At 38.9% G+C, this 23,364-nt stretch overlaps 1 protein-coding gene across 1 annotated transcript in view; it reads right to left on the bottom strand.

The window, feature by feature from the left end:
• Positions 1-23,364, bottom strand: part of EGF (epidermal growth factor) — a 104,045-nt gene that overhangs the window by 7,512 nt on the left and 73,169 nt on the right. The window contains exons 15-19 of the mRNA XM_075286825.1: positions 21,628-21,789; positions 19,666-19,782; positions 17,016-17,141; positions 11,432-11,579; positions 8,118-8,279 (exon numbers count right to left, since the gene is read on the bottom strand). Coding sequence (XP_075142926.1) covers positions 8,118-8,279; positions 11,432-11,579; positions 17,016-17,141; positions 19,666-19,782; positions 21,628-21,789 — 715 coding nt within the window. The remainder of the gene's footprint in view (positions 1-8,117; positions 8,280-11,431; positions 11,580-17,015; positions 17,142-19,665; positions 19,783-21,627; positions 21,790-23,364) is intronic.

Below are 23,364 nucleotides of genomic sequence, written 5' to 3'. Positions count from 1 at the left end.
ATAAAGTGTATTTTATGGACATCATTATGCAGCCCTATACTCAAGCAACTGCTTGTAAAACATGATAGGTAACAACAACTCAGCCTAAACTCATAAGGCTTTCAGTATACAGGAGAATAAAATCATCTGTAAAGACCTCATATTGAAACACAAAAATATAGGGAAAGGGGTATAATGGGTACAATATTTACCCTGATAATGCAAGGTACAATTGAATTAAAGAGAAGGCCCCACTTTGCAGTTAGGCTGCGTTCACATGGAGCTTTTTGTCAGGAATTTGGTCAGGAATCTGTCTCAAAATCTTCCTCCAAATAACGCCTCACCATACAGTCCTATGTAACCTGTTTTTTTTTTTTTTTCTGCTAGCGGAAAAAAAGAAGCAACGTGTCCATTCTTCAGGCATTTTCCGCCTGAAAAATTCAATGCAAGTCAATGGGAGGCGGAAAAACCACTACCGTTTTTTCTGAGGCCTTTCCTGAGGCGTTTTTGACAAAAACGCCTCAAAAAATGCCAAGCGGATCTTCTGCTTCCCATTGACTTGCATTGATTTCTTCAGGTGGTAAACGCTAAAAAAAAAAAAAAAAACACGCTTCAGGAAACGCCTCAAAAATACACCTCAGGAATTTTCCTGAGTGGATTTTTCCTGACCAAATTCCTGACCAAAAAACTCCATGTGAATGCAACCTTTAAGGGTCCATTTACACGGAGGAAAATGGTGAGGAATTTGGTGTGGAATTTCAGCACTGAAAAAAAAGCCTCCCATTGACTTCAATGGGTTCTTTTTTCTGCTAGAAGAAATAGAAACCTATTGAAGTCAATGGGAGGCTTTTTCTTTCAGTGCTGAAATTCCACACCAAATTCTTCACCATTTTCCTCCGTGTTGATGGACCCTAAGGGCCCGTGCCCACGGAGTTCACGCAAGCGCATTTTAGCATAATACACATGTACAGAATACATGTGTTAGGGGGCCACAGGGTGGCTCAGTGGTTAGCACTGCAGCCTTGCAGCGCTGGAGTCCTGGTGTTCAAATCCCGCCAAGGGCATAAAACCATCTGCAAAGAGTTTGTATGTTCTCCCCGTGTTTGCATGGATTTCCATCCCATATTCCAAAATAAAGACATACTGATAGGGACAAATGTACATTGTGAGCTCTATATGGGGCTCACAATCTACATTAAAAAAAAAAAAAAAAAAAATACATGTGTTAAAGTAACATTCCCATTGACTTCATAGAAATTTTTACACGCATAAACAATGCGTCAAAAAACGCAACGCATTTTTTTTTACACGTGTAAAAGATTTCATTGAAGTCAATGGGAGTTAACACGTGTATTCTATACACGTGTATTATGCTAAAATGTGCTCGTGTAAACTCCCTGTGCACGAGCCCTTACACATCCTTCTCCAGTATCAGCAAAGTGAATGAGATTTTGATTTATCTCATCCACTCATTGTAGAAAAAACAAGCTGCGGAAAAGCAGCTTTTTCAAAAACGTAGTTCACCTGTTGGACGAGGAGCAGAAACTGTTAAAAAGTATCTAAAGTACAAAGGAAATGAAGTGTAAGGTATGTACACCAGAATTCTTTTGCATTTTTATTAGTTTATCTGTCCCTGTGTAACACTGTATTTCCCCATAAAGTGGTGCAGGGAAACTGAACACATGCTTATATGCTGCGCTGCTGTGATCAGTATACTGTCGTTGGATTCATTACGGCTAAGGCCCCACATAGCAAGCCGCAGCCAAAAAATGCTGTGGAAAAGACTGCGGTGAAAACGCATTGCATTTTTTTACACAGCGTTCTCCATAGAAAGTCTGCAGTTTCCCTCTGCACATTTTCTCCCTCTATTATACCTATATGAAAACCACCAGTGTTTCTGTAGGTATAATTGACATGCTGCGATTTTTAAAAACACAATCATTTTTGAGATCACAGTTTTTCTGCTGCAGATTTTTTTCTGCAATGTGTGGGTAGGATTAGCCAGAATCCTATCCACTCTGCAGGTAATGTAAAACACAGCACTTTTTGTTGTGGTGTTTTCACAATATGGAGCCCCTGCCTTAAAGGGGATTGTCCAAACCTGCCACATCAAAAGTGAGGGCTGAACTAAAGGTAACATGTCAAATAAAGCAGAAAGAGCTGAGCAGATTGATATACAGTTTTCTGGCAGAAGATTCAGTATAACTTGCCTTTTATGCAACCACTTTCTCAGATCTAGCAGTACAATGATACAGCTTACAAAAGCAGCCTGACTAGGGTGATCATCATACAGGGCGCACAAGCAACATCTACATGGTTCTTCACTACATCAGTAGCGTTGGCCACACATGTACTTAGTTAACTTATAGAAGACCTTAGATATCACATAAAGTCTTTATTCTGTGCACCACACATGTTTTCTAGCACCAGTATATTCATTATGTCATCAAGTGAACCCACATGTCAGCCAGGATGGGTATTCTGATACTAAAATGAGTGAGGACGTAGTGGTCTATATACCATATGTCTTCACAGCTGATAGAGATGTAATGTTTTCAGGGTTTGGGGAAACACTCAGCAGCACATATAGTCATCCAACTCAAGATAGCGAAGATAATGCTGGCGTTATGGCCAAATCAGGAACAGATGGAGGAAGCCAGGGATTATTAAGACGTTATATTACTGATATTCAATCTAAACATGCCAGTTCTCAGTAGGAGCCAGTATCTCAGTATCCATACTGGCTGCTCAATTTGTAGACTTCAGATCTCACATGCTTTGAGGAAAAGTAAAGGTTGCCATCATAGATGTGATTTATATATTCAATTAAATAGTCCATTATTATTAGTGATATCAAATATGTTTAATGAAACATAAAGAGTTAATTATAGCCTTAAATAAAGGAAAGGGGCATTCAGTGATGAATAATCCTTGTTTGTTAGGGTTCTTCAATGATAAATCCTGTTGGGACCACCAAGAATCTAACAGAAGCTGTTTAGTTTTTATGGAGTTGCCATTACAGAAGAAATGAATCCATAGACATACAAGGTGTGTGAGAGAAAGATTTGCTTTATGGATACAACTTTATTTACAGGTAGTTTTCTTTTTTTGTGAAAATTACAACTATCTTTTAATGTTATTTCTACAAAAGAATGTCAAAAACCCTGAACCATTCATGAACTTATTGTAGAGAGTCAACTAGAATCCCATCCTCTTTGGCTATACTGTAAAACACAGCGATTTTTCCAGCGACGTTTCCATCCCATGGGGCCCCGGCCTAAAGCAGTTTGTATTTGTATTGGCCTATCCCTAGGGCAGACCATTACTATCTAACTTGTGGGGGTCAGGTGGTTGGGGTTGCTGCAAGACCACCCACCGATTAGCTAGTGATGACCTATTCTAGCAATAGACCATTAAAAAATACACTGTGATCAAAAGTATCCAGACACCCCCAAAAACATACGTTTTTCATGTTAGGTGCATTGTGCTGCCACCTACTACCAGGTACTCCATATCAGCGACCTCAGTAGAAGTTAGACATCATGAGAGAGCAGAATGGGGCGCTCACATCACGCAGGTCAATGCCAAATGACGCCTCTCTCGTGTAAGGAGCGTAAACATTGGACGATTGAACAGTGGAAAAACGTTGGAGTGATGAATCACGGTACACAATGTGGCGATCCGATGGCAGGGTGTGGGTATGGCGAATGCCTGGTGAACGTCATCTGCCAGCGTGTGTAGTGCCAACAGTAAAATTCGGAGGCGGTGGGGTTATGGTGTGGTCATGTTTTTCATGGAGGGGGCTTGCACCTCTTGTTGTTTTGCGTGGCACGATCACTGCACAGGCCTACATTTATGTTTTAAACGCCTTCTTGCTTCCCACTGTTGAAGAGCAATTCGGGGATGGCGATTGCATCTTTCAACACAATTGAGCACCTGTTCATACTGCACAGCCGGTGGTGGAGTGGTTACATGACAATAACATCTCTGTAATGGACTGGCCTGCACAGAGTCCTGACTTGAATCCTATAGAAAACCTTTGGGATGTTTTGGAACGCCGACTTCATGCCAGACCTCACCGACCTACATCGATACCTCTCCTTAGTGCAGCACTCCGTGAAGAATGGGCTGCCATTCCTCAAGAAACCTTCCAGCAGCTGATTGAACGTATACCTGCGAGAGTGCAAGCTGTCATCAAGGCTAAGGGTGGGCCAACACCATATTGAATTCCAGCATTACCAATGGAGGGCGCCACGAACTTGTAAGTCATTTTCAGCCAGGTGTCCGGATACTTTTGACCACATGGTGTACCAGTAAATGGTTTTATGCTAAGGCCCTATGTAGATTGCTAAAACAATTAAGAGGAAAAAAGAAATACTTGCATTTTTAAAATTAACATGCTGCATTCGTCAAAAAGTATTTTTTTTCCTTCTATGTGTAGATAAGAGTAAATGGAATCTGAGTCACTTTCTTGGGACTATAATATGCAGTGTTTTTACTCCTGCATTACTGCAATATGTGGTTTCAGTCTTAACGTTTGTCAGGTAAACCTGGTATTTCTGTAAATGTGGCAGCTCTACTTGGTACAAAAACAAAAAGGATTTTCTTTTCAAGGTCTCACACTCATAGCCAAATAAGCCATAACATTTTTATTTTTATGTAAACATACCTATATGAGGACTTATTTTTTTAAGATGAGTTATAGTTTTTTAGGCTCCATTTTGCAAGTAAACATTTAATTTATATTAAAGGGGTTGTCCCACGTCGCATACTCACCAGTCTTCGTTTCTGTGAATTCTTCTGTCTTCCGGCTTTGGCACGTCATTGGTGGGCGGGGTCACATATGCAAAACCAAGCGGCGAGATGCCGCCGGCCCTGCGTGCGCGCTCATACACCAGTCTAGCCTTCACAATGTGAATACAGACCCGACAGGGTGCCGGGTCTGCATTGTGAAGGCTAGACTGGTGTATGAGCACGCACGCAGGGCCGGCGGCATCTCGCCGCTTGGCTTTGCATATGTGACCCCGGAGCGGAATAACAGCATCGCTACTGCCGCTGCTGGCTTCATGCAGGGCAGAAGCATAGCGATGTTGCTGGCTTCACCTGTGCCGGCGTCTAACTGTCCCCGGCATCTGCCTCTCTATTACAGCGGATGCCGGGGAGTGTAGACGCCGGTACAGGTGCCTGCAACATCTCTATGCTTCTGCCCTGCATGAAGCAAGCAGCGGCAGAAGCGATGCTGCTATTCCGCTCCTCCGCCCCCCGCCCCGGAATAGCAGCATCGCTAATGCCGCTGCTTGCTTCATGCAGGGCAGAAGCATAGAGATGTTGCTGACTTCACTTGTGCCGGCGTCTAACCCTGCATTGGCGGCCCCTTCCCCCAAAGGGTAAACTACCCACCCTCCCACCAGGCTGGCTCCCATGCACTTAGCCCCTCCTCCCTCCCCCTGAGAGCAGCAGATACATCACTTGACTCAGGAGCAGCTAGGTCAGGGCTGTGGCCACAAAAAAATGAATAAAGTAAGATAGTGGCCAAACAAAGTTTTGCTGAAGCAATGTATTTAGGAAAAGTCTTACATTCACATTAACAAGCAGTATAGATAGGATCCTTGTGACGGGACAACCCCTTTAAATGTGCTTCCATGACTCATATCAATATATATCTGTATATCATATATCATATCAATGGTCTATCTGTAAGGTACAGCATCAATATTACATTGGTGAGCATCCAACCACAGGGATCCTTTGCTGATCAGCTGTTTGAGGCCAGGGCCCCATGGGCCGGAAAAGCCGCGATTTTTAACGCCCAAATCTCGGCGTTTTACAGTACTTGCAAAGTGGATATGGGATTCATTCGAATCCCATACCCACTTCGTGGAAAAAATCACAGCGAGGACACGCTGCAATTACCAAAACCATCGCAGTTTTGAAAATAGCAGCATGTCAATTATATGTACAGAAACACCGGTGGCTTTCCCATAGATATAATTGTAACAGAAAGTCCGTGGAGGAAAACTCAAGTTAACTTACTGTTCAAAGCGCTGCAGGAAGAACCGCAATGCGTTCACGCCGCATTTGTTCCCACAGCGCTTTAGCGCGGCGGTTCCAGCCCGTGAGGCCTTAGCCTGAAGGGGCTACAGGGCTCATATGAGCCTCTAAACAGCAAACCAAGTATGAAGTCATACATTGTATAGCTGCTGATTTTGGTATTGCAGCTCAATCCCATTCACTTGGAAGGGAGTGAGCAGCAACTGTACCATGTGACCTATGGACGCAATATCATCAGCACAGAGAACAGGTTTTAGCGGTAACACAAACCCTTCAAACAGCTGATCAGGGGGGATCTGAATGTTGGACCCCTTCTGATTCTATATTGATGACCAGGCCTAAGGGGAGACCTCAATACTTTAATCATGAAAGCCTCATTTATTATGGGTTAACTACCAAAAAAAAGCAACTACAACATTTTTATATATGAAATTTATTGATCGCTATAAATAATGTGATCACTGGGTTGTAGAGATTTTTAAGGTTACAGGGATACTAAATATGTCTATGTAATTGTCTGTGTTGTGATGTTTATTGTAACTGTTTTTGAGGTCAGGGCCCCACATAAACAGCAAAAAACTTGGCATTTTACAGTCCCTGCAAAGCGGATGGGATTCTAGCCAATTCCATCCACACATTGCAGAAAAATACACGCATACACAAAAACCGTTGTGTTTTTGATAAATACCTACAGAAACACTGGCATTTTCTCTATAGGTAAAATTGAAGCAGAAAGACGGCAGAGGAAAACTCTACAGGCTTTTCTCTGAAAAGTGCTGTGGGAAAAACTGCGTGTGGCCCTACCCGAAAATTCATGTTTAAACTATTTATACTATTTACATTATAGACCAATAATGGAGGAATATTCTCAAAAAACTAATAATTCCTTTAAACCATTCCTGCCATCTGCCTTACTGCATTAATAGTGGGTGTGAAAAAAAAAAGAAAGAAAGAAAGAAAGAAAGAAAGAAAGAAAGAGAAAAAGAAAGAAAGAAAGAAAGAAAGAAAGAAAGAAAGAAAGAAAGAAAGAAAGAAAGAAAGAAAGAAAGAAAGAAAAAGAAAGAAAGAAAGAACACAAATTACGTATCCCTGTGTATGTCCAAAAATGCCCAGTCTTACCAAAATCTAAAAATAATTTTTCCAACACCGTTCTGAGAAAGAGAAATCAAAAGAGACAAATCTTAGGCTATTTGTAGGTGTACTTCCCATAAAATTTTTGATGAAATAATAGACATTGCCCAAAATGGTAGAAATTAAAAATTCATCTGGCCCTGCAAAAACAGACTTATGCAGCTCTGTTTACAAAAATATTTTAAAAAAAGCTACAGGTGCCTGACTATAGCGACTCCAAGAATTGTTTTTTTACTTATCAGGGTTTTAGTTTTTTTTAGTTTTTTTTAAGGGGCTAAAACTTTAAAAAAGCTATATAAATTTGGTATTGCTGCAACCGTAACAAGCCTCAGAATACAGGTAATATTCCATTCTGGCTGCACAATGAACGTAGAAAAACAAAGCCCACAGCTAAACCCTATTATAATTTTTTTCCAGCATCACATGGATTATTAAATAGTACTATTATGAAGTACAATTTATCCAGCAAACGTTAAGACCTGTGAGCAGGAAAATAAAAAATAAAAATTACATCTTTTGAAAGTTGGGGAAAAGTATAAAATGGCTGCCCCAGGAAGGAGTTAAAGGGTATGTGAAAATATGTTTCTTAAACTTATTTAACCAGTATAAATATATAGAAATATATAGATATTAGGCATTGTCATTATACAAGTCTTCAGCTAGTCAGAGGTCTGAGTCACTGTTGTATTAAAATACTACTCAGAATTTTAATGCTAGTTAATAGCACCAGTAATGCACAATATTTCAGAGGATTTAACAGGCAGTTCACTGAAGGCAGGCATGCCATACCAGCATATAGAACATGGCATTTGGCACTTCATATGGACTTTGCAGCTAGTTTAGCTTTACAGGGAAGCTTATGTCGGTCTGCTCTAAAATAAGAGTCTTATAGAACAGATATTGTCATTTCAAGAATCTGTGACATCATAGCTGAAATGAATATAAAATGTAGTTACCTGTAATAGTATAATGCAAAAAATAAAAGTCCCAGAACCAGGAGGAGAACAATGAATGAAACACTTATCGTGACATTCCGAATCTTTGACTGTGTAGTATGCCTATCCCACCAATTCTGGTCATCAGTCTGACATCGCTCTCCATAATACCCTGCAATACATCTGATAACCAAGCACAAACATGTCACATATTAATACCTACATAGCGTGTCAATCGGCATAAGAACAACATCTTCAAAATAATAAGAAAATAATTTCATGATCTCGATAAAAGAATTAATTAAAATGCCACATGTGGTTGTCTTAATAGTGTGAGATATTAGGATTATTAGACCAACAGCGCCACCTACTGGTCATATGGAATACTGACAATAATCCCTATATGAAGTGTTAAATGTAAAAATGAGAACTAAGGACATTGAGGTGGTAAATAAAAGCAGCTAAGGATTAAATGTGAAAACTGAGACCGAATAGTTGTTTCTATTAGTAAACTTATATATATATATATATATATATATATATATATACACAAACTCCTTCCTCTCCTCCCGCTTTCTCAAACTCAACATGGAGAAAACAGAGTTTATCATCTTCAGCCCATCCTGTATGGCCCCTCCTCCTGAACCATCTATCAAAGTTAATGGAACCACAATTACCCCTGTCCCACAGGCCCGATGCCTTGGGGTAACCCTGGACTCTGACCTATCCTTCAAGCCACATATTCAAGCCCTCAACACCTCCTGCCGCCTCCAGCTCAAGAACATCCACCGAATTCGCCCCTTCCTCACCCAGGAAACTACCAAGATGCTCGTCCAGGCCCTCATAATCTCCCGCCTAGACTACTGCAACACCCTTCTCCATGGACTCCCAGCAAACACCCTCGCCCCCCTCCAGTCCACCTTAAACTGCGCTGCTCGCTTAATCCACCTCACACCCCGATCTTCATCAGCTGCTCCCCTCTGCCAGTCCCTCCACTGGCTACCTATAGCCCAGCGAATTGAGTTCAAGCTACTAACACTAACATACAAAGCCATCCACAACCTGTCCCCTCCATATATCTCTGAACTAATCTCCTGCTACCTGCCCACACGTAACCTCAGATCCTCCAATGACCTCCTACTCCGCTCTGCCCTCATCCGCTCCTCACACAACCGTCTCCAAGACTTCTCTCGTGCATCCCCCATACTCTGGAACTCCTTACCACGACACATAAGACTGACCCCCACAATCACAGGATTCAAGAAAGCCCTGAAGACTCACCTATTCAGGAAGGCCTACAACCTCCAATAACACTATCACCGCACCCCCATCTGTACAGTCTCCCCCTCTCCTTCTGTCTCTACCCTCCTTCCCTCATAGATTGTAAGCCCTCGCGGGCAGGGCCCTCTACCCCATTGTGCCAGTCGGTCATTGTTAGCATTATATCTACCTGTATATTCTGTGTATTGTATGTAACCCCCAAATGTAAAGCACCATGGAATTAATGGTGCTATATAAATAAATAATAATAATAATAATAATAATAATAATAATAATATATAAATACAGTCCTATGAAAAAGTTTGGGCACTCCTATTAATCTTAATCATTTTTTGTTCTAAATATTTTGGTGTTTGCAACAGCCATTTCAGTTTGATATATCTAATAACTGATGGACACAGTAATATTTCAGGATTGAAATGAGGTTTATTGTACTAACAGAAAATGTGCAATATGCATTAAACCAAAATTTGACCGGTGCAAAAGTATGGGCACCCTTATCATTTTATTGATTTGAATTCCCCTAACTACTTTTTACTGACTTACTGAAGCACAAAATTGGTTTTGTAACCTCAGTGAGCTTTGAACTTCATAGCCAGATGTATCCAATCATAAGAAAAGGTATTTAAGGTGGCCAATTGCAAGTTGATCTCCTATTTGAATCTCCTCTGAAGAGTGGCATCATGGGCTACTCAAAACAACTCTCAAATGATCTGAAAACAAAGATTGTTCAACATAGTTGTTCAGAGGAAGGATACAAAAAGTTGTCTCAGAGATTTAACCTGTCAGTTTCCACTGTGAGGAACATAGTAAGGAAATGGAAGAGCACAGGGACAGTTCTTGTTAAGCCCAGAAGTGGCAGGCCAAGAAAAATATCAGAAAGACAGAGAAGAAGAATGGTGAGAACAGTCAAGGACAATCCACAGACCACCTCCAAAGAGCTGCAGCATCATCTTGCTGCAGATGGTGTCACTGTGCATCGGTCAACTATACAGCGCACTTTGCACAAGGAGAAGCTGTATGGGAGAGTGATGAGAAAGAAGCCGTTTCTGCACGTACGCCACAAATAGAGTTGCCTGAGGTATGAAAAAGCACATTTGGACAAGCCAGCTTCATTTTGGAAACAAAAATTGAGTTGTTTGGTTATAAAAGTTGAAGTTACGCCGGGGATGGATATTTCAGCAAGACAATGATCCAAAACACCGCTCCAAATCCTCAGGCATTCATGCAGAGGAACAATTACAATGTTCTGGAATGGCCATCCCAGTCCCCAGACCTGAATATCATTGAACATCTGTGGGATGATTTGAAGCGGGCTGTCCATGCTCGGCGACCATCTAACTTAACTGAACTTGAATTATTTGTCCAAAATACCTTTATCCAGGATCCAGGAACTGATTAAAAGCTACAGGAAGCGACTAGAGGCTGTTATCTTTGCAAAAGGAGGATCTACTAAATATTAATGTCACTTTTCTGTTGAGGTGCCCATACTTTTGCACCGGTCAAATTTTGGTTTAATGCATATTGCACATTTTCTGTTAGTACAATAAACCTCATTTCAATCCTGAAATATTACTGTGTCCATCAGTTATTAGATATATCAAACTGAAATGGCTGTTGCAAACACCAAAATATTTAGAACTAAAAATGATTAAGATTAATAGGGGTGCCCAAACTTTTTCATAGGACTGTAAATAATAATACACAAACAGTATATAATCTAAGAAAAATTTCTGTACTATTGTTAAGTCAACAATAGGTACATAGCAGCATACTAAGATTATTAGAAAAGTATAACTCCAATGTTGGAAATTCTGTTTAATTATACTGATTCTTCGCTATGCTGGATGACAACCAGTAGGCCTAGCATTATTAATATGATAAAGTTTTACTTTTGTCTTGGTTTTTACATATTTTTAGTTATTTTTGTGATGACTAATGATCTTTAAATGTAGAATCTGAAACTGTTACTACTTTTACAACTATTTTTTATTACATGTCAAATATTCATAACTGACCAATATAACCATATACTAGTAATCTGCAGAACTTACACACAGCCATAATCATCCAAATCTGGGAAGTATCTGCATGTGCCTTGGAAACAGAAGTGATCATGGGAAGGAGGACAGTCCTGTGTGTGACTCTTTCCAGATGTGTCATTTATTGTCATATTAACAGTGACGACAGTTGTGGATGATTCTGAAAAAAAAGTATATAGGTTATACAGTGTAATAAGAGAATCCCACATTATAATTTACTCCTTGGTGGGAATATATCAAGACTGGCATTTTTTCCATCATCAAGAAAAACTTAAAATACATCGTCAATATAAAAATAATTTTTTGTGTACTGAGATCACATCTAATAAAACACCTAAAACTACCCTTCTTTATACTGAGGCCCCACGTTGCGGAAAGGCAGCTTTTCTTGTTGCAGATTTAGTTGCCTTTTTTTAAGCCAAGGCCAAGAGTGGCTACAAACGGAATGGGAAATATATAGGAAGCTTCTTATACTTCTACCGTCTGCTCAGTGCACTCCTAGCTTTGGCTCAAAAAAACGCAACGGAATTTGCAACAAAAAAAGCTGCATTTCCGCAACGTGGGGCTTTAGCCTTAGTGTCCTAGAGTTATTTGTTTCCCCTACAGTGTTTAAGGTCTTATAGACAGTTTCATCATCACTGACAGTATCAAAGAATGAAAAGAGGGTACAATATAGAAGGTTACACCCTATATAGTGCAAACACTATGGCATCTTATCTTCTTCCTGAAAAAGTAATATACTTATACAGTTCAATATCCATGAATCACATACATAATTAATACCAATAGGACTACACTTAGTACAGTATAGACAAGACACACTCTGAGCTGAAAAGAATGTAGACTAAGTGCATGGAATTATTTATATGCCATAAATAGCAAAAACACAGAAACAAAGACAGAGAGAATAGTAATATGATCACAGAACAATAGGAATAATAACATTGTACTCAGTCACAGCCATAGAAATCATATATATATATATATTAAATCTGATTATTCCATTTTAAATGTCCAGTTTCTGTAATCCTCTAGAGATTAAAGGGAACCTGTCACAATAAAAATGATGTGTAATCTACAGGTAGCATGTTACAGAGCAGGCACCGCTGAGCACACTGATATATAGTTTTATGGGAAAGGCTTCACTATGACTTGTCATTTATTCCTCTGTTCTGTCTATGCCTAAAAGGAATAATGGAGTCCAGTGGGCGGTTCTAACAATGACTGACAGCTATCTCAGTATGCACAGTCACTGATAGGACCTTCCACTGAACTCAATTACTCCTTCCAAGTATAGAAAGAACAGAGAAATATATGAATAAATTACAAGTTATACTGAATCTTTTCCCACAAAACTATATAGCAAACTGTTCATCTCCTCTTGTTCTTTGACATGATGTCTGCAGATTAGACTGCATTTTCATGGTGACAGGTTCCCTTTAACTGTTATTGGGGAGCCTTATCTGGCCAGGTCATGACTGTCGATATAATGCTTTGAGAGAGGGGTCCCAACAGGAACTCATATCTATCTTGAACAAATAGTTATTATTATTTTTGGATTTTGGAATATGCCGGAGTATTTAGCTAGAGGCCCATGTAAATGTGTATGCCAGGTCATGTAAATGCACCCATACCTCACTGCACAGTAGTAGTGCAATCCACAATGCACCCTTTCCACTGAATCAGTCCTACTGGTCCTCTCATCGGGTGGAAAGACTGACATAAGAAAGGAAGTTGGCAATGATCCTACAATTTACAATATATATCCATACACTAATCACTACATAACACAATTTGTGTCATGCACTTTGTATATATATACTGTATGTTTGCCTCATTACGTTATATTGCCCTGTCTGGTGATAGATAAACTTAAAGTTCTCAATATGTGATTATACAAATAGACACTAAGTGGAAAATGACAAGACTGAGGTAGGAGACATATGAAAAGCTTATTAAAAATGCAACAATACTTTGGCTCCAGAGTAAGATTTCTCTGGTTAACCAACATCCCTATCTGCACTTAGGTTTCTCAGTCAATCTTCCTCTCCACCACGAAGTTCCAGGAAACACATCATAGTATGTGCAGGTGTAATTCTCTAGTGTCTTTGTGCACTGAAGTGTTCTGTGTATGTACTGACACCTGCCAGACAATGGCTTACAGTTAGTACTTTACAGTGTCTGGGGTGCTAGCACCACAATTAGAGGAAGTAAGGTACATTATAAAATGCAAAGAAATCCTTAAGGAGGAGTCGAACCAACTCTCCTGATCTGTCTGTTTCAGCATTAACTTGTATTTCCTATTGAATTATTTCATGTTTTCTTGTAACTTTGCAGCTCTGCTGCTACACTTACTGGAAATACAATAATACAAGCACAATTACAAAAAGGTAGGAGCTGTGTAAAATGTGAAAAAAAAAACACCAACAATGCAATAATTTGGAAATCTCATATAACCATATTTTAGTCATAATAGAACATAGAATAGATTTCAGAAGATAAAAGTTAGACATTAGAACAAAGAAGACATATCATAGATGAAAGCTACACAATAGAACAAAGAAGATATATCAGAAGGTGAAAGTTACATAAAAGAATAGGGTGGGTTGGAGGGTCTGGTATGTTTCTGCACCACAGTTCTATCATAAGCAAAGTTATTTCCTTCTGCAGTTTCCAAAGAGACACTTTAACTATAATGCTGGGTAATGAATGTAAACACATCATGAACACTACAGGACATGCCAGAAAACACTGGGCAAAATATTGAAACAATGTCAGCAAAATATGTGTATTTACCAAACAATATGGATATAATATCAGGAATATAGTTTCCCACTGAACAGAACATGTTCTGCATTCTAGCAGGGATTACTATATGTTGTAATAAATTAGAGCTTCTGGATTCAGAGGAAATACAAATTGCTTATAATTCATAAAAGTAATATAAATAGCAACATTTTCTGCCTAAACCTGGAGAAGTGTTACATCTAAGTGTCATCTCCATGACCCTCATGACTATTCAACAGAAGCTACAATCTGATGGGTTTAACAACTTGTGTCACTGTTGATTTGAGCTTTGTATTCCTGATATTGATTTCCAATAAATCTATCTACTTGTTCCATTCATGTCCTTTCTTGTACAGCTGGCACAGGAAATGCAAATATATAGCTATATTGAAATACACAAGGGCTAGAGAACATCATAGTCATTGCCTACTGCTTCACTGTGACTGCAGACTGATGCCAAAAAGTTACTCAAATTCTGTTTCTGCAAGGATTAGTTTAGTAAAGTAAACCATTATCTCAAAAATTCCAAAAGCCTTGAACCTGTGCAACTAGAAAGACCTGCATTGCAATAGCCACAGGTATCAATATGTTTCAGTTTTATGGTGTAAATGAATCCAAGAAGTCTAAAATGGTGCAGAAACATGCAGGCTAGACCTATCACATCTACGGCACACAAAGGGGAGCTGTCAATACAGAAATGCTCACTCTTTTTCAGCAATCCTAGGATGTGAAGCAGTTATCTATTCCATAAAAGAACATCGACATGATAACTCAGTCAAAACACTAAATGTATACCTGTCATGGGGCATCATTTCATTGTTTATGTATTTCCATAAAAACCTCCAGTGACATTTTAGGGGGGGTGCTGATGCCCAATCACAGGCCCCAGCAGTGAAGCCTAGAGAGCAGGACCTCAGTCACCGGCTGGAAGAGCTCTGGAGTGGATGCTGAGCCCAGGATAGGTGATTATCAGTATTTTCTATTTTTAATCACAACGGCACCCTCCGATCTTGCCACTGAGTGTTGAGGGGGACATGTAGTATGGCGGAAGCCTTGAATGCCACAGTCATGTTTGAACACGGCATCCAAGAGGTTAAAAACTCCTATCAGAGCTGTGCGATTCATTATCCTGAAGCGTGAGGAATTCCAGATTCGATGCAAATAGAATATTTCCTGAAATTTGGATCCAATTTCTCTTTGGCAGCTTTGGTTCGGTCATCTCTATTTATCATACATTAATGCTGTGGCTCAAAGTTGGCACAGAGTTTCGGCAGGTTATGAAATTCTGGAAAGTGCCATGGTCGCAGCAAGTATTCTCTGACTGCATTATAGTAGATTTCAGTAGTAGCATTAGGCTACAGCTATACCTAGATGTTTTTCAAATTGATTTTCAAGCAATTTTTATGATACACTATTGAGAAAAAATAGCTAATGCTTGAGAATTAGTTGTTGGAATTGAACAAGACATTATATGTGTCAATGTAATAATGATATAACTATCTACAATATCAGAGTAGAAGGTTCTCTATTGGGGGAAACTGTACAATTGAATGGAGGCTCTAATACCCTGTTGGGCAGCCTTTGGATACCAGATGAGATATGGTTGGCCAAGGAGGCATACAGGTTTCTTGTGGATATGTGGTATCCTGTAGCAGAATTTCCCATAGGTGTGTATGTGACTATGTACACTCACAGGTTACTGAAGCTGGTGTCCAAGCTGGTCCTATAAATACTCAATTTGGACTATAATAAACACTGTGGCTTTGCAAAATCGGTAAAGCAATGTGTGGGCAATATTAACCCTATTCTAACATTCGCTGTACTATTATGGCAGAAGCTGGGTATTTAAATATGGCACCACTCAGTTCAACTTTATTATATAGCTGAGAACAGGTGGCAATGCCCGTGACCAGTGCCCTGATTAACCCTTTGTATACCTCGGGCAGCATTCTCCTGGTGGGGAAGATTGCAGCCCCCAAGAACAAGATCCAGGGGTGGCGATCTTTTACCATGACAACCAGGAGTCTATTAATTGCTCCCAAGCTTGTCATTAGATTGCTTTTATTATAGGCTGCTCTAGTAGCCTGTAATAGAATTATAGGGATTTTACTATACATTACAGTGCCCGAACTACATTAACCCTCTTGAAGCCTCAGTCACAGTTGGCCAAGACACCATTCTGCCAGTGGCGCCTGTGCAACGCCTTTTGGCAATGATCGCTGTCCCCAGAACGAGATACGGGTGATGACAATCCATTAACATGACAGGCAAGAGAGACAGGAAAGTTCCTAGGTTTGTCATTAAGAAACTTTAATTACAGGCGGCACTAGTAACAAGGATAGAAGCTATAAAAATGAAGCCTGTAAGAAAGTCGCACAAATGCAGTTTTTCTTTAATTCTACCCCATTCTCATTTTTTTTTCAGCTTCACAGTAGATTGTTCTTTTTGAAGGCAGGGAATCAAAACCAAAAATCAAAAAATTGCTGCGACGGGAAGGCGATAAATGTAGTATGTAGAAAATTTCTACATAATCCATACATGTATGAGCCAGTGGCTGTAATGGCTGTTATACAGAGTTTACAACACAATGTAGGATGGAGTACGTGGACCAGCAAAGGTAGGATTAGGATAGGAGTAGGAATTCCTGCAGGTAAACCTGTGAGACCGGTAAATTCAGGAAAACAAAAAGTTCACTAAAATTGCTGTACAATATTAGAAACCATGAGATACTTCCAACCTTTGTCAACCTGTAGTTTTGCATAAACACCAAGAAACATAACATGTCTGCGAATAACTTGATCTCACTTACCAGTGCACTCAAGGCCATTTCCCAGAACACCTTCCATGCATTTACAGATATAACCACCCTCCATATTAATGCATTCTGCTCGATGTGGGTCACAAGCAGCAATTTGTAAATGGCATTCATCAATATCTGATGGGAGAACAATAAGTTACATCATAAAAGCGTTACATATGCACAATGAAAAATCATCATATATGCATTCTTTACTATGACACAAAATAAAGCCTCAGTGCCTCTATTATCCTTTGTAAATTCCACTCATAACATTGAACTGTTTTCATTCTAATATTCTTTTTATAAGTGGATATATTCCGGAGGTGAAGTGTGAAATCTGGACATAGCTTTTTCATTTCTAGCTTAGTACTAGTAGTGTTAGTGTTAGTATAGCAGTGGTTTTTATCAGGATAGCGTTTTATTTAATTTGTGAGACACGGCATAGTGCATGAGAAGTATGTAATAGTTCATTAACATAGGTCCATGCTGTATTTGAAAAGAAATGTCGCTTCTCTATGTGCGAGTCACACAATATTTATCTTTAGTAGTTTTACAAAATTCTGCCAAAGATGTCCCTGACAGAGTCAATCATGCTATTTTCATGGTGTTAAAGATACAGCAGTAGGGACTTCCAATGGGATGCCTTTGCCTTTATACTTTTATTTAAAGGAAATCTATCAGCAGGAACACTGGTTGTAATCTAGTCACATATTGTATGGGGGGGGGGCAGATGGGGCCCTGCAGAATCATGACAGTGAAATGAAATTATTATTACACCGAGGTATCTTCAGACCCTAGAGTATTATAAGTGCAGGCCCAGAGGAGATGAATAAAGATAACCAACAATTATACTCACCTCTCCTTGGAATCTGGCTGTCACTTGGTGTACTCTTCAGGCCTCTGCTGGCCTCTGGCTAATGTTATATGCACCAAGGCTCACCATTGAGGTGTGATTGGGCCTCAGTGGTCACATGGGGCACGACGTAATTTTAACCCAGTATCATGAAGCATCCTAAATAATAAATCCGAAATTTTGGGAAAATTGTGTCTGGAATAGGTCATCAATAAAACTGGAATGCCCCTTTAAAGTGATTATCCACCTTTTAAAAATTTATGACCTACCATTAAGACAAAACATCAATTTGTAGATCAGCATGGGCCCAAATTTTAGGCAGCTTCCCAGAGTAAGTAGCTTGTGGAGCTGCACTGCTCACTGACCATATTCTTGATAGCTGCAGTTGTGGGTATTATAGTTGTATCCCTTTAAAGTCTCTGCAATACTGCTGCAGCATCCATAGCCACCGCTATCAAGAATATGATTCACAATGGGGTAGGGGAGCCCGTTCAAAGTTTGCAACAGGCCCACAAGACTTTAGTTGTGACACTGGTTATACTGGTGTATAGAGAGAAATGAAAGGTAAAATAAGCAATATTTCTTAACTTGACATGGTAATGAGTGTCAGGCATTACCATTCTCTAGCTAGATAGGCTCCAGTACAAAAGGTCACATATTTAAATCAAAAACATTTTAACAGGCCAAGTTGTGGGTTAACATAGGAGCAATTCTTGAATCAATTGAACGTGTGAGTTTTTTTGATAGTTTCTGCTTGAATTTCATTGCACAATGTCAGAATAGCCTCCCAGAGCTGCCTAAGCCTAAGGCCCCACGTTGCGGAACCGCAGCATTTTTTTCGGTTGCAGATTCTTCTCGCAACGCTTTTTATAGAAAAAACCATTTGCAGACTTTCTGTTTCCATTACTCCTATAGGGAAATTGCCAGTGTTTCCGTAGGTATAATTGACATGCTGCGATTTCAGAAACTGCAACAGTTTTGTAAATCACAGTGTGTCATCTGAGTTTATTTTTCCGCAAAGTGGGGATAATTTTCGCTAGAAGGTCATGGGCCTAAGGTCGCAGGTCCCGTAGCAGCTGCAATGGTGGTTATGGTAGTTATGCCACTGAACCCAAGGGTATGGTGCCAGTTCTAGGTGTGCTTATTGTAGTGTAAGGAATAAAGATGACCATAAGAGCAGTTACCCTCAATTACCTGAGTCTTTTTCTACTATTGTCCCATGCCAGACCCTTCCCATTTTTTCATCTCCCCATCTGTCATTTCTATGTGTATGCTTGTTAATTGTGGAAAAAAAAGCAGAATAAAAAATTGTTAGAAAAAAAATAGATTTTTAATTACAGTATTTTATATTTTCTTTGAGATAACGTTATTTTAAAGGGAATGAGAATATATCTATCTGCAAGCATAATTTTGAAGCTATAGCAAGATGCATAGAATTTTCTATGGTCATTTTAGCAAGCTTAATTTATTTTACTTAGTTCAATGATGTTTGAAAATGTGATATCAAAAATCCACAATGGATTTATTTTCAGCAGTGTGGGCTCACAAGACCAAAGTTCTTAAACAGACAAAAAAAATTTGGATGAAATAAATGTAAATGTTTTAAGTATTGTGTCACTGTGCGTGTGTTCTTTCGTACAGATTCTGGGAGCCGAGACATATAACTGCGATTTAGTGAGGCACTCTGCATTTCTGGGAGCTTGGGGAGAAATTTATTGCTTGAAGCTGATAACATGTTCAGCATACATTTACGTCACCTACTATTAACAATAAAGTCATAAAGAAGGAGTTGCCAAATGTCATTACCATTACAGGTCCTGCCATTTCCAGTATAGCCTTCCAAGCACTGACATCTTGGTCCATCTTCTGATGGCACACAGCGTGCATTGATATCGCACTGACTGTGCACACAGAAACTCTCATCTGTTTAGAGAACAAAGTTTACAGGCTTACAAATCTGCCAAAGAAAGAATTACATGCAGAACAGGTGCACCTACTATGTGACCTTTTAAAATCACTTTTTCAGGTCAATATGGATTATTCTTAAAATACAATCATAGCAACTAGTTATTAGAGTATATAGCTGTCTATAGTTTCCAACAAGGGAAGATTTGGCTAGATTAACAGTGTGAATCCCCAGCTCAGGTCTACAAAGTAAATAAAATAACACAGATTCACTACAATTTCAACAAATGAGCAACAAATTATTTTTACCAATTACTATAAAAATAAAGATATGCTAAATTATATATATATATATATATATATATATATATATATATAATGCAAATAAACAATATTTTATTCAAGTACATTTCTAAGACTGTCATGTTTTAGTGTTCATCTGATCTTGTAGGATACAATGGTAGTAAATGGTATTAATGTTAAATATTACTTTTTTCAAGCTGGTCAGTCGCTATTAACCATTTCATAAGGTGAGTGCATACACTAATAGGATCACTAACCTCAGGTTACCATTTAATAAGTAAGTGTCTTGAGATTGGTCAGATCTATGTTCATTTACGTAAACTGTGAATGCCAGTTCTGTGTTCTCTACTCTAGTAGTGCTTTTCAGAAAACTATTACACTATATTTCAGGACTTAGTGAAAACACGCAGCAGGAGTTTTATATATATATATATATATATATATATATATATATATATATATATATATATTCCTTCTCTTAAAAAAAAAACTAAAATGAAATATTTTGTAAGAATTACCTCTTAGACTTACATATTAAACATAAATATAGTTAATCAGAAATATATTAAACATTCATATATCTAATCATGAATATATATTTAACATTATAGAAACTAAATAGAGGTCAGTGGGCCATATAAACAGCCGGGTTGTTCAGTCATGAGACCACCCATTTTTCATTAGACATATGGAATGTGCAAACATTCTGTATGCAATCATTTCTAATCATTTCATTGGTCACATTGCAAGTAGATTTGGTTTCACTGTTGTGCAAACAGGATCATTTCTAAGGCCTCAACCCAAGGAGCCTCATTTCTATAAACCTGGCCTTGATAGCAAATTGTAAGATCTACACCTTACATTACCTCCAGTAAGACGAATATTTGCAAATGATAAAGCCTTGAATTTACATCATCATTGATCAGACTGTAGACAATAGGCATACATAGCCGCTTGTCATAATGTTTCATGGTAAACAGTGGTGCACAACCAAATCTGAGTAAAATCCAATAAATTATTAGGAAAATCGGAAAATATAAAAAGATATCTATAGAAAAACGCCCAGTTTCATAAGTATAAACATTCACCATGAAATATAGCAGAAACCTATACAACACAATAGGGGTCATGGATACAAAGTGTTTTCTACATCTCAAGATGAAAAAAGCCAACTCTATATATGGAATATGCTGGACACAAGACTTTTGTAAGCCATTTGCTATTGTATGTTGTGTACTTGAAATGCTGTATAATGTTTTGCACACGACAAACTTGTCTTTTTTAGTGTTTTTATTTTTTTTTCCAGCTAAGCATATGATCCATTTTAAGACTGACTTTTGCCACCACCTTTGCAACTTCCAATACTATTCACACACGAGCCCTATACAAATGGAGGGAGACAGACAAACAGCGAAAATAATCACAAATCCCATTTACAAAAAGATTTGTCGTAGATAATAAAGTAACAAAACATAACAAAAAATGTGAATAATTCTAAGACAGTAATACTAGAAAGAGGTTCATAACGTGAATATTACTTTTAAGTAGAAAGTATCTTACCTGACACCAATATTTCAGCAACTAGCTCTTTACTAGCATGAGAACCATCAACTATCCCATAAAAGACGGTAGTTAGTGGACCGTGGAGGGAGGACTCGTCGTGTGTTGTCTTGTTGCCTACAGTTATGTCTTTTCTAGGTTGGGGTATGTTGTCAGTAATGGCTGCAACACAGAAAACCGTCAAACTTCATCTTAAAGTAATTACGCTTTCATTATATCACACAGCTTTCTTATTATTGCTAGTATTATAAGGGGCATTATGAGTATAATAGGATCAGGAGATAAATATAGACAGCTAGAAGTCGAATTATGTTTTATTATAGTCAGGTGCCTGGTGGACTGTCTCATAATTTGGTGCATGTTTTGTTCTAAGCAGAGACTAAGTTTAAACTGAAGGCTGAATAGAAGTGTTACACTTCTAACAAGCTAATGTGTTTCACTTTGAACATGAGCCAGGGCTTAAGCTCCAGGCCTTTAAAGAAGATGAACGAGGACACTCCCTCAGAACACAGTGGGTGCCAAGCCAGGATATCTGGACACATCACAAGTATTCTCAGATTAGATAGTCAGCACAGTAAAGCTTCCATTATGCTACATCAAGGCATCTAAAGCAGTTCTCTTCCCCTTTTCCATTCTTTATGCTGCAGCCAGAAATACAATTCAATCCATGAAGGGTATCAAAACAAAGTGGATCTTCTAATTCCATCCTCCTAACACTATAAAAGATTATGATTGCAATGTAGTTCTGAGCGCGTAGAAAAACAATGACTCACATGTGCTTTATTGTCTATTTAGGGAGAACGTGCAGAGGACCCACAGTGCAGTGACATGATAAGCTCACATAAGAAAACTCTTATAAATGATATACCTGAGTGCACCCTGTAAATAAAAGCATATTTGGGTGGAGATTACCTTAATCCCAGGCTACCTGCTGTTGTTTCAGGGGTATTAGCAGTTTTTCCATGGCTCCATTTCATAAAGTCTTTATTGAGTAAATGAGGTGCCTGCGGTCTGCTGACACTTCACCACTCTGACACCTTTTTATGAATGGAAAAGTGCTCTGCCATAATGAGCTCGGCAGTGTCAGCTGGCAGGTCGCAGTTTCCAGGTAGACTCAGGGAAGGTATAGTAATACTGCTGCCTGGTTCTGCTTATACATTGTATCAGCATTCATCATGTACACTTTCTGTTTTACATAGGGATAGATGGTAGTTTTTATTTTGGACCTATCTGAAAGTACAATACTTCTTTGATGAACCCATATGTATAGTTCCCTGATGTATAGTTTAACTGATGTAAAAAGCCTCTATTTATAGGATTATATTGGTGAATTTTAATTAATGCAAACAGAAATGTAAAGTGGTTGTCCATTTCATTTTTATTAGTGACCTATCCTCAGAATAGGTCATCAATAAGAGATCAGTGGGGTCTGAAACCTATAACCCCACTGATCAGTTACTTGAAGAGGCAACCTTTTCACTGTGTACACTGCACACCAATTGTGTCATATCAACCAGTGTCTGATCACTGGTTAACACCCGTACCCCTCCAATCAGCTGATCCGGCTAGCTCCTGGCACCAGAAGCTAGTGCACTGGACAGGGATAAAAGCAGCTCTGCTCCAATTTAAGGGACAAGCCAAAAGCTGCTGCCCCATCCATTCTATAGCAGAAGAGCAGAATAGGAGCAGAGCTACTTCTGACCCTGCCTATTGCAGAAGCATCCAGCACTGGGAGTT

The sequence above is a fragment of the Leptodactylus fuscus genome, chromosome 1 (genome assembly GCF_031893055.1).
Source record: "Leptodactylus fuscus isolate aLepFus1 chromosome 1, aLepFus1.hap2, whole genome shotgun sequence".
Lineage (NCBI taxonomy): Eukaryota > Metazoa > Chordata > Amphibia > Anura > Leptodactylidae > Leptodactylus > Leptodactylus fuscus.
The sequence above is the reverse complement of the archived record's forward strand: the minus strand, read 5'-3'. Positions and strand labels throughout refer to the sequence as shown.